Raw genomic sequence first — 16084 nt, 5'->3', positions numbered from 1 at the left:
AAAAAGGTCTGCACAAACTCGTTACACATCCATCCACCAGCCTGACCTCAGAACCCTTACTCTTATATATAATAATTCTATAGAAATGTAATTCCTAGGATACTGCACTGGGATCAGGCTACATGATATCATCCCATTAACACAGGGTATCTGACTTAAAAATGAGCAACAGGCACCTAAATGATGTCCTAGTGGAAGACCATTACTGGTACTCAGATGCCTCATTTGGCCCCAGCACAAAGACTAGAATGACACTGTGATGCCGTGGGTGCAGAGATTCCTGATCCTGGACATCTCTCTGTAGCCATTCCTACCTGATCACAATTGCACATCATGGTTGTCAAGACTACAAGCTAATACTCATTATGGTTCAGTCTGTAGCCTGAGATGGAGCTCTTTCACTGCCAATAACCTAATCTTAAATTTCCCTCCAAACTCAAGTCTTAATTTTAAATGTCCAATTTAAAAGGTGCGGGCCGGTCAAATCAATTCATTCTGCTGGATTTTCTCGTCTGTAAGAGAATGTTTGGTCCTCAACACATAGTTACATACAAATATTTTAAGAGACCAAGCACTTCACACTCAAACCAGACTTTCCCCCCTTCAGTCTGCCAGTCGGTTCTTATCGTAAAAGCAGTGGAAATTCAACTTGCAGTGCTTGTCTATTTTTGCCTCCCTCTTGGCATGTTAGCCTTGTTATGTGTTCTCCAGCTCTGGCATTACCCAGCATATAAAAGAAGTCTCCAGGCTCCTTTTGAATTCCTATCTCGAGTGTTTCATTCTTTATTTAGACGTTCCCCAATTTACCTCCCTGACACTGCCTCCTGCTGTTATCAGTTTATGTGCCATCATTTTTTACAGGCCTGGTTATACATTTCATAAAACTGGAAAATGAAAGTGCCATGGTGTTTGATAAGCGGAGACACTTTCTATCTTTTTTTAAGGCTGCTTTAAACAGTAAAAGCTGTCACACCTAAAAGCCAGCAGCCCAGAAAACTAAATTATTGTACAAGCGACATGTTGTGTAAATACTGTAACTTTGTGCAGCCATTGTTTGCTGATTTTTATCATGTATATTTCAACTGTTCTGTTACAATCCGTCTTCCTGTTTCTGTCCCGCGTGAAGATGCTAATGTTTCTTCCTGCCCTAAATCTAAAGCTCAGTGTCGCGCCGAGTGCACCCATTATTGCTAATTATTTATTATAGCCTCAGGCGATGTGCCGGCTTGCCTCCTCAAATCAAACATTGTTATTCTCCAGACAGGGCTGTGTAGCGCACCAAAATGGCATTTTAATAGCCTGAATCGTCCTAGCTGTCACTGTATTTGGGTCAAAGCTATGGCGCCGTGTCAAGCACGAGAAGGAAAACGTTCAGGTGTTGACAAGTTTTTGTCAAACGGTCTGCTTTGCAGGATGTTCCGATACAGCCGCTTTTCTCATGTGTGTTCATCGCGTGTGTGTGTGTGTTTGTGTGCACAGGCCTGGAGCTCCATTACATAAGAAGAGAGTATTATAGCACATATTACTTTAATATTTCAGGCCTTTCATCAGCCCTGACTGAAAGCCTGTCCGTTAGGTAGCAGCAGAGTGAGAGCAGGTCGTCAGTGACTCTGGCCTGTATTCCACTCTGTGGTTCACATCCAAACACTGGGGGCATGTTTGGGCTTTGACCTTTAGGGTTAACAGTGGACCTCATGTTTGATCCCAGGAGGTGACCCTGCCCACCTCAGTCAGAGACCCCCCCCCCCCCCCCCCCCCCCCATAGCTGTGATTTATCCTCGTTCTGACACGTGGATCCTCCCCTGCTGTGTGAAGGTGTGAAGTGGCCCACGGTGGAAGCAGTTTTTAGGGTAAGGAAAAAGCTGGGTAATTCCCAAGGCGGTGTATGAAATATGAATGCAGGGCATGAAATTAAGTTGGCACACGCATCAGAGGTGAGCGATTCAAAAGGAGCAGGCTGGTCCGTTCTAGAGACTGGACAGTCAGGGATTCCCAAACCCGGACTGTCCCTGCACCAACTTTTCACATCAGATAAAATTTCAGTACGTCACACTCATCTGCTTTATGTACTGACCTGTTTTTCTGACACGACCCTCCAGCTTTTCTCTGTTTAGCTTAGTTTCTTCGTTAACTAATGTCAGCAAGCATTTGTCAGACTGTGTTTGCTTTGGGTTGACAAATTGAAACAAGGTTATAATGAACAGTAGCTGAACCCTGCAGAGTATTTGAACAGAGTAACTAAAAGGACTTAAAGAGGCAGCATTTGTGGGTGACAGTGCACCCTGTAACGGCCAGTGTTTGGGTTTTTGTTTGTTTTTTCCTGTCTTTCTTATTTATCGCATTTTTGTTTTCAGGATCTTCTCTGTTTAACTTCATTTAAACCTCACATACGACGAAATGGTTGGAGACTTGCACGTTTATTCTTTCTCTTCACTTTCCCTTTCACTGTGACTGTTTTTCTATCCGTCCCTGTGTTCTTTAGGATGATTCTCCTCCTCTCTCTCAGTTTCTCCCAGTGCTAATTGAGACAGAGAATGAAAGAGAAGTAGAAGATCAGGTGGGAAGATGAGAAATCAATTAGGACTGGTGGAGGGCATCATTATGCATACAAAGCCCTCTCTATGGAGGAAGGCCTGTCATTTGCCACAGAATCAATAGGAATCAAAGAGGTGTGTGTGTGTGGAGACACACACACACACACACACACTCAGGGATAAGGAGTGGCATGTAAAGGCAGACAGAATGTTGGAGCCAACCATTTCTTTGCAGCCTCCCCGACCCCGGCCCTCCATCTATGTTTGGAGACATCTGATTAGCTTGGTGCGAGGGACCAGAAAGGTGACCCACAAACCTGAATTCAGGCTCCTGTGGGTTCTGGGCTGACCTTTCTGATAGGCCCTCCACCCAAACAAAGGAGATTGATCAAGGGCCATAGCGTAACCAATAAGCATCTGTAACAGGTTTAATCAATCACAGCCAAAGAAATCAAGGTCACAGAGGGTCTACTTTATAGCCCCATCCTTCGTTCCAGGGACTGAGGAGCCACAGGGATTAAACCAGGAACTAAAGCTGCCCTTTGTGTTTTCTTGTTCGCTTCTAAATGAATAAGAAAATGTGTCAAATTAGAATGATGAGGGATAAAAAATGACTGTGGTGATAAAAACACAATTTTCACACACAGGGAAACAATAACATGCAGCCATTGTGTTGTTCTTTGTATTTACGTGATGCTCTATGAATGTAATTAACAGATGCAGCAGAGACATGAAGAGGTGGAGAAGGAAAATAAACACTTGTCTTTACAGCAGACGACCTGTTGAGTGTGAAACAAGAGAAAACAATTAGGAAATGAAGCTTTGTTTCTCTTCCTGCTTCCTCTCCCGCCTTCAGTCAAGCTCCCAGCCAGATCACACACACTCTTCCTTTCTCTCGTTTTTGTTTTAGTCAAGAAGCAGCGAACATTGTTTTTAACTGATATAAACATCGCAGCAAACCTCCGCCCTTCATGCCGTAATATCGATGCTGCTCGTGCCCCACTACGTCCTTGTTTTCTAAATGAAGTGATACGAAAGTTAAAGCAGCTGCTGCGTTTGTGTTTGACCAATGAGTGACATTCATCCCTGCAGACTCCGCCCCCCATAGTTCCTGAATCACTGGAACGTTCAAAATTGAACTAAATTTAGTTCCTGGTTCTTTGGGTCAAAATGGTTCAGGGTTCCTAAAACCCTGAAAGTGGAAGCAAAAAAATAAGTAAATAAATAAAAATATGCACAGGTAAACTGCCGAATTTACTGGAAAGGAGAAACTTATACTCTCTTTGTTGCTCTGTGGAGTCTCTGTCACATCTCATATCTCCTCTGAACCATGTTTGAGGTAACTCACAAAGATCAGTGATGATAATTTGCCATTCATTTAAGACATATAAAAGCATCACTTAATAAATGTATTTTGTATATAAATAAATAAATAAATAAATTTCAAAAAGGATTTGCCCCTTGATACATAGAATGTCATTGAAGTCATTGTCTGTTTTGGCTTCTATTTTCCCTTTTTCCTTGACACAGTGTGTCACCACTTGCTATTTTGACACGAAATCCTCTTATGTTAGAAATGTTTAATCAAGAGTAATTGGTTTGCAACCTTGAGTGAATATTTGGACGTGATGAATATTCAGACATAGTTAACTGAGGGTCCAAAGCAAGTGCTGTGGCTCCCACAAGGCTGCTGGCTTACATTCTCCTCAACGAATGAATGTTCATTAACTACTTGAGAAGTGTGGATTCACTGTCTAGAAGAAAAACCTCTCTTAGCTCTGTTGCATCGACAAAAAGAAAAAAAAAAACGTACTTCTTTTTAAATTTTGACCCCCCGCTGAACGCTGCAGCATGTGTTTTAAGTGTCGCGGCCGTCAGATGAAGGCTGATACCTTCGAAGTAAGAAAAAGCAGCAGCGTTTTGTGTTCCTCTGTTTGGTGCGTTACTTACAGTCGGCACAGCTATGTGTACATGTGATAGTGCACCGCTGTCTGAGTGCAAGTGTGTGTGAGGACACGAGAGATAAAGAGACAAGGGACAAGTTGAGTGAGAGAGTTATCAGTTATGAGCTGCTGTCATCACTGCTGGTCTGCTGGTCACGGCTTCACGCACTCACTGTCACTGCTGGCACAGTCTCACTGTATTAACCTCACTCAGCACACACACTGACCACATACACACACACACACAAAAGAACAACACATAAAGACTTCATTTCTGTTGTTGTCTGTGTTGCAGTGCCCCCTCAGATTGTGGTTCGGCCTCGGGACCAGATCACAGCTCCTGGTCGCACAGTAACCTTCCTCTGTGGCACCAAAGGAAACCCTCCGCCAGCCGTCTTCTGGCAAAAGGAAGGCAGCCAGGTAAGAAACCTTCTGTATTAGAGTCAGCTCTGTTTTAAAGACCTTTGATTTCTTAAAAAAATGACTCCACTTCTGCCCTCTGAGGCATCCATCAGGGTCCCACAATCCATTTGTATCTGACAGTAGGGGTATTAGAGCGCTGTGGTTGGTGGTGTATTGAATCATGGAAATTGGTAATTGTAGCTCTTGTCATTTTTTTTTCCACAGCTGTGTTTAACCACAGTGCAGTTTTTCTCCTCAGCTTTCTAGCCTCCAAACTGTTTATCTCACTATTCGAGTTTGTACACTTGGTTCTAACACAGCCTCACCTGGTTGCATGGTGAATGGCTTTGAGCTGTCAAAGCTCCACCAAGGCTGTTTATTATGAAAGTGTTTCAGCCTGAAGGCCTTTGTCTGTGAGTGGATCCTATGTGGTGTCATCTACATCCAACTTCACACACACCCCTTACCTCACTGCCAGTCCAGCCAGTACCTCACTGGCTGCCTTGATTAGCATAGTATAGGTGTTGTTGTTTTCATAGTGAAGTGCTGTAAAGTCATTATAAAAGGTTTTGTAAAAGTCATAGAAGTTTTACATAATGTCTGTGATAGGTATCCTTGGTTTTGGAACAGGTGGAACAAAAAAAAAATAATCATGGATGAACACCATTGTGAGGTTTTTGTTCGGTTTCACATTGAACCGCGTTCAACCAGCTCAAAGACACACGCTTCCAAGAGCTTTCTGTCTGTTTAAGTATTGTCATTTGAGATACATCTCATCTCTTCTACAAGAAAGACCTGGCATTGAAGAGTAGCTAATGTAAAAAAAATAATAATAATTTACAGCACTGACATGTACTGTATGGAGCACATATATATATATATAGAACCTGAGAGGCACAGAGAGAGAACCTGGCTGTATAAAGCAGTTCCATTCTTTATGAATCCGCCTGGTGTGGAGGCAGGATCCCAAATGAAGTTTGTCCTGAAAATTAATTCAAGCCCAGGGTGCCTTTTACAAAAATACGGTTCGGAACAAGGTCAGATACCAGCAGTCAACGATGTTTCTTTTATGCGTGACCGTTCCACAACCTTAGCCACAGTTATTATTGTAACCATGACGACGAAGGTTCCTTAACCCAAAGCAAGTACTTATTTTAACCCAAGCCCAGGATCCTCTCCTGAGGGTTAGGGGGGTTGCACCTGCTGCTGGTATGTATCCGAGGGTAGGGACAAGCAACCTGTGCTGTCATTAATGTCATTTGTGACTTGTTGCTTCTGCAACATAAATTAAATTTAAAAATGAATCATTACAGAATAATTCTTTTTTTTTTTTGATAATATTAAATATTTAATCCAATTAATCAGTTTTTAAAATGGTTAAACACTGATAAATTCCCAGATACATCCAGATACATGAACTTTAAACAGAGCCTGTATCTCTTCTTCTCACTGTCATGTTCTTGTCGTCCTTTGCTTTTATCACTGTGTGCTGTAGTTTAATGCCAAGATGACTCACACACAAACACACACTCACACAAACACACACACATTCATACAGGCCTCATTTTCCCATCATCCACACAGGGCATTATTCACCAGAGCATGAGTTTGCTGTGTGTGTGTGTGTGTGTGTATATGTGTGGGTTTGTGCATGCAGAACTGTGTGTTGAGCCAGGCGAGTGTATGATAAGCATTGCAGCCTGTTGGAATGTGCTGAAAGGCCTGATGAGAGTGCGTGGGAGCCTGTAGCATGGCTCCCAGGTACAGATTAGAGAGGGAAGAGCGAGATTGGAGGAGGCTTGGAGAATGTGTGTGGGAGAGGGAGAGCAAGAGTGGAGGAGAGAGATAAAAAAGGAGAAAGAATGGAGGAAGAGGAGGTGGAGGAGGAGGAGAGGAAGTATGTGGGTAGCATGTTGGGAATGGTAGCCTTTCAGTGAAACACCCAGGAAATATACAGCTATTTCACACAAATGAATGAGGAAAGAAAACGAGACTGAGTATAAAACACTTTTGGTGTGATGGTATTACATGTTTTTACAAGGCTGGGTGTGAACAACAGATGAATAAACAGTCGTGTGTGTGAAAGGTTTATAAGGTTTATAAGGTGTAGGTTGGTTTCAGCAGTTAGGCAGTGGTTGGAGAAGGTTGCCAGGAGGTTTTGGGTTTGCAGTAACATCAGTGTACACTTTTAAAGTACCCTAGAGCAAGGCCCTAAAACTTTCTCTTCTTATTCACTGGGTAAAACCAATAGCTGAGGGTCTGCATGATGTAGATGTAATGAAAGACATTGGTTACAGGCACTGTTTTCTTGATTTTTTTCTAAACACACAGAGGAGCAACACTGAAAATAAGTGTCTGGCTAGAATAATTTGTTGAAGTGTTGTTTGACCTTTTGCAGCAAAACCAGCCCTTGTCTTTAAATTGCTGTGTGCATCGGTTTGTCTTTTCTGCTGCTGGTCGTCCATCCCTCAACATCATCTGTCTTTCTTGTGCGCCTCGTTTTTGTTTTTTTTTTCTGTTGCTCCATTTTGTGTGTTTACTGCTTTAAGTGCTTTTATAAAGTGCTAAGATGAACTGAAGTCTGTCGTTTGAATGACAGACCTCAGTTCATCTGTCTCTCCATGACCAGTCACTGCTCTTCTCTTTTTAACAGCCATCCTCCACGTAGTCTTCATGAAGTGACCCCTGTCTAAAGGAAAATATCAAAACAAGCTCACAAAAGCTCTGATCCTTGAATATTCAAGAGAGCCACATTAATGAATTCATACATAAACTGTGTACAGCTGCAAAATTTAAACTCTGACAATGATGTAACTTCCTCTGATGAAGAAACTAAATGAAAAGACTAATGATGCCATGATGTTTTTCTTCTCCAGATCTTGCTGTTCCCCATCCAGGAGCCGTCGCAGTCAGGTCGTTTCTCTGTGTCTCTGAGCGGCGAGCTCACCATCACCGACGTCCAAGTCAAAGACTCTGGCTACTACATCTGCCAGGCCATCAGCGTGGCCGGCAGCATCCTGACTAAAGCCCTGCTGGAAGTGGAAAGTGGTGAGTGTAAACACACACACACACACACACTCAAAGGCAAACAGTGGTGTGGACACACATGATCACAGTCACCTTCTTTCTTCAGATTAAACTAAATGACACATTTTTGGGATTTCTGTGAAAAGCGTTTCTGTGTTGCAACTTTAATCAGTAGAAATATGAGATGATTGTGCATCATCAGCATTTGCCACTGAAACCAGTATCTCCTCACATAGCAGATAGCTTTAACCACTAGTTTAATATTTAATGTGAAACTTTCCCCTACAAACTGGATCAGACAAAAAAAAGTCATGACATTGGCACCATGTATGAGTTTGAAGAAAAAATACCGTCAACTTCCTGTTTAAATACCATCCATCATACAGCTTCCAAGTCCACTGACTTCCTAACATCTTCAGCTTCGTATTTGATTCATTATTTCTCACAATCTGCCGATTTACAACCCCCCCCCCACATGCACCCAGAGAAATTCCAAACCCCCTCGAATCTGTCTCAAATTAGAATATCCTTCCCTCAAACGAGCAAACAGCAGGAGTCCTTATCTGATGTAATCAAAAGGGACAACTGGTGATAGTTCTATGCAAATAACCCTGCCGCAACATATGCTTCCCTCCCTGCAAACCCCCCCCCCCCACCACCAACTGCATTCAGGGAGTAAACAGCCATTTTGTTCAGTTCTGTCTACACTAACTCCTCCGTGTTGACTTTTCACTTTTTCAGTTTGCTTCAGTTGTCTGACGATATCACAGCTTCCTCCAGCACTGAGAGCAGGTCAGGGGTGTGTGATCCATGTCTGTAGGAAAACGTTCCACTGCAGCGTGACAGAAAATGTTCTCGCTTTGCTCAGTCACTGCATGTGGAGGGTTTTTTGGGAACAGCGGTTACCGCCACAGAGGAAAAGCCAAGAAAAGAAAAGCAGCAACTTTCTGCTCTGCAGCTTTTTCCACGACCGTTTGTGTATGTGCAGGAATTTACTGGACTCGTCTAAACTGAGCATAACTCTGCTGGCTGGCCGCACTCGTACCACGGTGTTTACACTTAAGACTGAACTTACAGAGGTACAGACATGGAGCACGGCCATATAAGCTCATGAGCTTCTTGGTGATGACTGACTGTGGCTGCAACAAGATGTCAGGACGTGCTGTGGGCACACGAAGGTCAAGTGAAAACATGCTAACGCTTTAGGACATTTATTTATTGAGTATGTCCAGATTTGCAAGCTGTAGCTGGACTTGTAACAGGGACGTAGGTGTGTGTGTAAAAAGTGTTCACTCGTCTCCTCGTTGCTGTGATGTGAAGCCCAGCGGTTAAAGTTAACTTTCACACAGTGTTCGGCCAAAATGAATCTATTAATCAGGTAATCAGGGTACTGAAGTCATTAACAGCTCATTGGTGCCTTTATTAACCACATATGGTCTCTGGTCATGATTCTGTAACATTGTAGGGTTTTATACCATACAAACACATGATGTGTTGAGTGTTAGACGGATTTGCTGGGACCACCTAAAACAGCAGCAAGTCTCTCTGCACATAGTTTTTCATGGTTGGTTGTAACAGCTTCTTGGACCTGTTCTTCTGTGGATTTAGTCTGTCTCAGTGTCTCTGCCTCTTCATGTGACTGACTCCATGATGACTGACTCCATGTTGTTGAGATCAGGACTCTGTGGGGAGTCCTGTTGCAGGACTCCTTGTTCTTCTTGTCTAGCTCTTTATGTCTGGGCTCGTTCTCATGCTGCAGAATGAATGTGAGACTGATCAGACGTCAGACGTCTTCCTGGTGGGACTGTGTGATGGATAAGAATCTAAAACATCGCAAGGGCCTAAAACTTCTTCACAGTAGTCTTGAAAAGGAAAGACATTAATAATCAATTATCCACTAGGACTATATTCCACATTATTCAGAGGTATAGTCCTTGTTGAAAAGACATTTTCAAGGATAATAAATAATACATAATCACTGAGATTCTACTGAAAACCCTGTCAAGTGGTCCATCACTCTGACAGGAGGTAACCACATCAACGTGTTGCTGCCTGAGAAAAATCTGTGTCATCAATTTGCATGTTGAACTGGGGCAGGACCAGAGAGAGGGCAGACCTGAGAGCTTCGGGGACTGGTTGTTCTCCTCCAGTTTTACATGTCACATGGCAGGACCTGCTGCAGTTTTACAGGCAGACATGTAGAAGTATAACCCAAAGACCAAGCAGCTGAATTTAGTGGGTCTCTCTCTGTAAGTCTGCCTTCCAGGACAGTGATGACAAAACACTGTGACGTGTAATGAATTAGAATCACAGTAATATTTCCACTTATCCCATTACCGTTAGGATGAACAGTTTGATGTCTGAACTGCTGAGTGTGCTGTTTAAGGCCCTGCAGCTTTTTGTTGCGATGGATAATGAGATTGAAAACTACTGGACAGGATGTTGTGGATTTTGTGTACACCATAAGGTCAGAGCAGTGTCAGAGCAGTACTCTGTAGTTTTCAACCACTTAGCTACTAAGTAGCTGAAAGCATTGCTTTAACAGGGCTGTTGTTAAACATATTTGTGGTGATTTTGTACTTGAGTTTTTAAAACCCCATTAAATACCAGCATGAGGCTGACGCTCAGACTGCTGGACAATTATCAGGTTTCACGTCAGAGCGTATGAAATATCAGAAATTCTTTAATGACGTGAGAAGTTTAGGATCTTTTATCTCAAACCGCAGCGTGATCTGACTTTGTCCTCTGTCCCTGCAGCGCCTTCGGACCGTGTCCCTCCCATCATCCGTCAGGGACCAGCCAATCACACTTTAGCGCCGGGTTCCACCGCTCAGTTACACTGTCACATCCTGGGCAACCCCATCCCCAGCATCCAGTGGGAGAAAGACGGCCAGAGGATCTTGGGAAACGACGGTCGAATCAGTTTGATGGAGAACGGCACCTTCCAAATCACCAACCTCCAGGTATTTGAATGAAAGACTTTTGCTTAAATAAACACTTTATTTGTTGATGAAATCCCAGAGTAATACAACAGGAAATGAAAAGCTTTTTACAGCTGTGTTATTTTGCCTTTTCAGTGCACAGCTTTTCTGTGCTGACCTTCAACTTAGTTTAATTTACTGTGCATTTATTACTACTTTCCATTCCATCACACCCCACATCCCAGAGAAGTCATTAAAATGTATTTACAGCAAACATGTATCTCAATTTGCATATCAAACATGATGCAGTTCACACAAAATAAACATACTCCACATGATAAAAGCACAGTTTTAACCAACTGGTAAATCGGAAGCACTTAAACAGAGGACATTTTTATGGTTGACTCAAATGATGAGTTTTTATGAGAAGAGGAGAGGTGGGGAATGTAGCAAAACGGCATCGGCGAGGCGTGATCACCATGATAATGAGCGCGCGAAGCCATTAGCAGTCGTTAGCGTCGTCTTACTCGATGCTAATGAAATCCATTCTGCCCAGAATTCCCTCCTGGGTACGAAGCAGCACCTGAGGTCACCGCAGCCTCAGCGAGACTCGAGGAGGCTCACACATTAATTGATTGTGGGTTCTCAATGATTAACGATCGCTGAGACTTGTAATTAAATCCTCAATACATCAGTGCGAGTGAGGACTGAATGAACGAGAAACACAGAGACAGAGGAGCCAGGAGGCTGAAGTTTTATGCTGCATTCATGTCATGTGGGAATGAAAGGGAACAACTTGACAGCTGAGAGCACCAGCTTGGAAGTACTCTTGCTTTGGAACCCATGTGAAGCTGGACGTTCTCTGTAGAGCTTAGTTCAGTCTGATCAGATTCAACACAGTGAGCAGACATGCTCTTATGATGGTGGTGCATTTGATTTCATTCGTTCATTTGCAGCAAACACAAAAAAACTAAAGATGTTCATGGCCGTGCATTTTACAGATGAGATCACAAAATTACTCCTAGAAAAAGTTCAGAAAGGAAGAAAACAGGAGTGCTCAGACAATCAGACAGAGTCTAAACAAACCCCGAGGTCGGTTCCATTTTGGTTTTACAGTATCTTAAAATAGAGTGATTAAAATAATCAGGTCTAACTTTTGGCTTGTTTAAAACCTCTCTGACTACTTGCCCTTTGACGGTAATGAGCTGACTTTGACTCTGGCTCGGCCCAGTAGCTGCTGCAGGCTTTGTTAGTGCAAGGACAACAAATAAAATAGAGAGACAGGATCTTGGCTGTTAGCCACACAATGTATATGTTGTTGGAAAAATCACATGGATTAATGTAATTTAATGATGAATGAATGATGAATGTTCCTCTGTAAACTTGGAGATATATAACATGCTGTAATGTTACCTTCATTATCAAATATCAAATATCAAATATCAAAAATCAAAGTGGATACTACTGAAACAGTAGATGTAGATAGTTATTTCTTAAATATTGATTTGGTTATCTAATCTAATGACGTCAGTCAGTCTATTTCCTATTTGACAACATAGCAAAAAAAGACTTTTCTCAGTTCTGATAAATTGAAAGGTTGTTTTACATCAGTGACAGATTTTTAAAACCCCTAAACGTCCCTTAATGTGAACTCTGAACAAAAGAAAGCATGAAACACATTAAACACAAAACACTGAGCTCCATTTTTCTTTTGCATAATAGGAGAAAAATGAAATCAGCGTTCATAAATCACATTTAACCCTGAAATAATCAGTATAAATAAGTCGATCTCATCTGGGCCCCTGGAGGGGGACAGATGGTCTGTTTGTTCCTCATACCCTGGCAATGAGGAGATGCCATTACCCTGGGATCTCTGCCAGACACACACTACCACTGTCCCTCTCCGATGCCAAGACGTCCTGGACAGACGGGAAGTGTGTGTGTGTGTGTGTTTGTGTGTGTGTGGTGCTGGTGGTGGGGGGGGTTAAAAGAGGCTAGTGCTGCCATTCTGCTAAACGGTTGATGTGGGCGTAATAAGTAGGGGGTTTGTGTGTTAATGGCAAGGTAAAAAAAAAAGGGAGGGACAGGGACAGTTGGGACTCAGAGGAACCCAAACAAAGCCTGAGGAGAGTGAGAGGGGACTATGTGGACACACATGAAAACAGATTACTGGAGTAATCAGGTTAACGCAGGAAATCAAGTTCATGTGTTGACTTTAAATCCCAGGGAACACGTGTTATAGTGGGTAATCACATTTCCCTTCTGCACCCGCCCCCAAAAAAAGGATCTGACATCATTATCAACCCTCTCTGTGCTACTGCGCGGGAAGTTAGCAGCCACGCTAACCGACAGGTTACGGTTCACGTTGCTCTGTTTGCCTGGCAAATGTAGTGCGTTGCAGACATAGACGGAAGCAAATTATGATAAATAAATAAATATTCTCACTTTCCCTCTTTAAGTTCAGAGCTCCTCTCTCCTCCCTCTCTCCCTCCCTCCTCTCCTCCTCTCTTCCCCTCGCCTCATCCATTTTTCAGCAATCTGTTTCACACAGTGCCCAGAGCTGCCGGCCTTGATTAATAGTCAGGTGTCCCGGCTGTTTACCCCACCCGCCCTCCAATGCCGATTCCCCATCCACCGATCAAACGCAACCATCTGGGGACCCCTCAGACAGACGCATCATCAGCCGGCCCACAGGTCAACTCAAGGTCAGGGCCTATAGAAGGAGAGGAGGAGTGGCGAGGGATGTTGTATAGGCCCGGAGAATCACCTGTCCCGTGTCCTGCAGGACACTCTGACAAGCCACTTAGGCTTGAGTAATTCCTCTGTCAGTGTTACTGATGAGCTGGCCCACAGGCTGGCCGAGTGCGTCCGCAGCGCTCGGCGAGGCATTAGTCATGATAGGCTTTGCCGTGCATATCCCCTGCATAATGTATAAGGTTTTCAATGGGAGTAATATGGGATGTGTTCACAGAGTAAGTGAATAAGGGAAGGCTGATTGTGTTTGCGTTGGATTTGGTCTGCACAGAAGCTGATGAACCACAGCAGACTGAAATACCTCACAGCAAGACAGATGAAAAACTAACGCAAACGCTCACACACAAACACACACACACCTATACAACCATATGCACAGTGTACAACAGCAGAACTACAGTATTTACAGAGCCAGCAGCCCACACAGGTGCAGTTAACATCAGAATACCCTCAGAATGTCCCTTTGCCCTCATCATGTACTATAAATGGAGCTGAGCGTCTGTGACTCTCATTATAATTTATCTCGTTTTAAACTCAAATACTGTCAGTTATCTCAGGTCATCAGTGTGTATGTTTATCATGTTCCCCACACGGCATCGGGTGAATGCTAGTGGAGCACGACATACAAACAGAACAGGAACCTGCTCATCAAAACACTGTCTCATGGTCTCAGTAAACTTAAATTGACTGCAAATCACTCCACAATCTTCTGATGTCCTTTGTCTTCTAATGTCCATGAACAGTTACCGGGCGGTCATCCGTTTTGTTTCTTCATGTCAAACAGGGGATAAATCCATAATTTAAAATAGAAAATGAACATTTTTTTTTTTTAAAAAGGGACACAAATAAAGAGAGAATGACACAGAGTGATGAAGCCAAACAAACAGAAACATGTTCAGAGGCTTTGCTCCTGCAAGTTGCTGCTACCTCCATGTCACATTGAAAGATTCCCCAGTGTAGCGACCCCCAACATCTCTCTCTGTTGTAAGCAATTTCACAGCCCGTCTAGCTTTTGGCTTGCCTCCCCAAAAATTTAATTGCCAGCATTCACATGTACACACACACACGCACACAGGCACATTTATCACATACCTCTTAATTACATCTGCTCATAGCCTGTCCAGAATGCTAAGTAGCTGTTGAGTATAAAGGCCGGTGCCTCAGAAATTTCTAGACCTCTAGCTGGTCATTAAAATTCTGTCCTTTGATCCTTCCTTTAACTCTCCTCCTCTGCTGAGTAGGAATCAGACGAGGAACATAAAAGCCACCAGCTTGACTTAAGCTTTGACTTCAAATAAGTCCTCTGAGAATTTATCATTTATGAAGAAAGGGGAAAAAAAAAAACAGTGAGATAACTACAATTGACAAAATGTCAAAAAGTAGAAGCAGTTAATTTAAGCTGATGTTATGTTGAAGAACAGATAGTGAGAATGCAGACGTTCATACGAAATGAAGTATGACTGATTCCTAAGTGAAGCAGTTTTTAATATTATTCTGAAGTTATAATAGTGGACAGATCCAGATAAACACACCCACTTTTTTTTTGGCTGGATGTTGCATTCTATTTTTAAAAATTTGATTAAAATGAAACATTATTTCCAAGTCACTGAAGTTTAAGGGGAAGATATGTCAAAAGAATTCACATGCATGCCTTCACATCCGAACCATGCAAATGAAATCCATCTGCATTTCCATGAGGCCCCCATGTGTCTTTAAAGTTCACTTGTGTAACAAATGTGGATTAAAAAAATGTCATCTTTATGTTATTCTATCTGTTCATGCATCAGTAATTCTGTCCCTGTTGTCAGCACTACGTGCTTAGGTTCCATCTTAGAAACTTATACGGTGTCATCTGTGATTTTCATACCCGCTGAGGTGAGAAGTTTCTTCCGTGAACCCGCTGCGATGCTCTGAGAAGACAGAAAGATAAAAGGTGGTGGCTCTTGATAGCATTTTGGATGCACATGGGCACCAGTGGGAGCCACAACCTGCTATAAAGGGATATTAAAAAGCCAGTCTTACTTTGATATGAAAGCTGGTCGGCTTTGTGTGAATTACAGCTCTCTGTTCTGCCAGCTTTTCATCCACACCTACTTCCCTCTGCTCAGTATTCTGAGTACAAACATTCTGCTTTGAGAGATATGACATTTAGACTCAATCACTGGTAATGGGTGCATTAACATAGTATCACTCTCTCTCTCTCTCTCTCTCTCTCTCTCTCTCTCTCTCTCTCTCTCTCTCTCTCTCTCTCTCTCTCTCTCTCTCTCTCTCTCTCTCTCTCTCACACACACACACACACATGCACACACTCACACACTCACACACTAAACTAATGATACACTTTTTACTGTTGCCAGGAAACGGACTCTGGGGTTTACACCTGTGTGGCTTCCAGCTCCAGCGGAGAGACGAGTTGGAGTGGAGTGCTCACAGTCAAAGGTAAATTGTCTCTGCATGATTTAAATACATGCAAATGACAGCCCTGTGAAGTGGCAACGTATAA

General features: G+C 42.9%; 1 protein-coding gene across 4 annotated transcripts in view; it reads left to right on the top strand.

Moving 5' to 3' along the window:
- Positions 1-16084, top strand: part of robo3 (roundabout, axon guidance receptor, homolog 3 (Drosophila)) — an 80917-nt gene that overhangs the window by 48355 nt on the left and 16478 nt on the right. For all 4 annotated transcript variants that reach the window (XM_041051924.1, XM_041051923.1, XM_041051922.1 and 1 more), the window contains 4 exons: positions 4773-4897; positions 7756-7927; positions 10664-10869; positions 15939-16020. In XM_041051924.1, coding sequence (XP_040907858.1) covers positions 4773-4897; positions 7756-7927; positions 10664-10869; positions 15939-16020 — 585 coding nt within the window. The remainder of the gene's footprint in view (positions 1-4772; positions 4898-7755; positions 7928-10663; positions 10870-15938; positions 16021-16084) is intronic.

The sequence above is a fragment of the Toxotes jaculatrix genome, chromosome 12 (assembly GCF_017976425.1).
Source record: "Toxotes jaculatrix isolate fToxJac2 chromosome 12, fToxJac2.pri, whole genome shotgun sequence".
NCBI lineage: Eukaryota > Metazoa > Chordata > Actinopteri > Toxotidae > Toxotes > Toxotes jaculatrix.
Note: the sequence above shows the minus strand (reverse complement) of the source record. Positions and strands in the feature narration are given on the sequence as shown.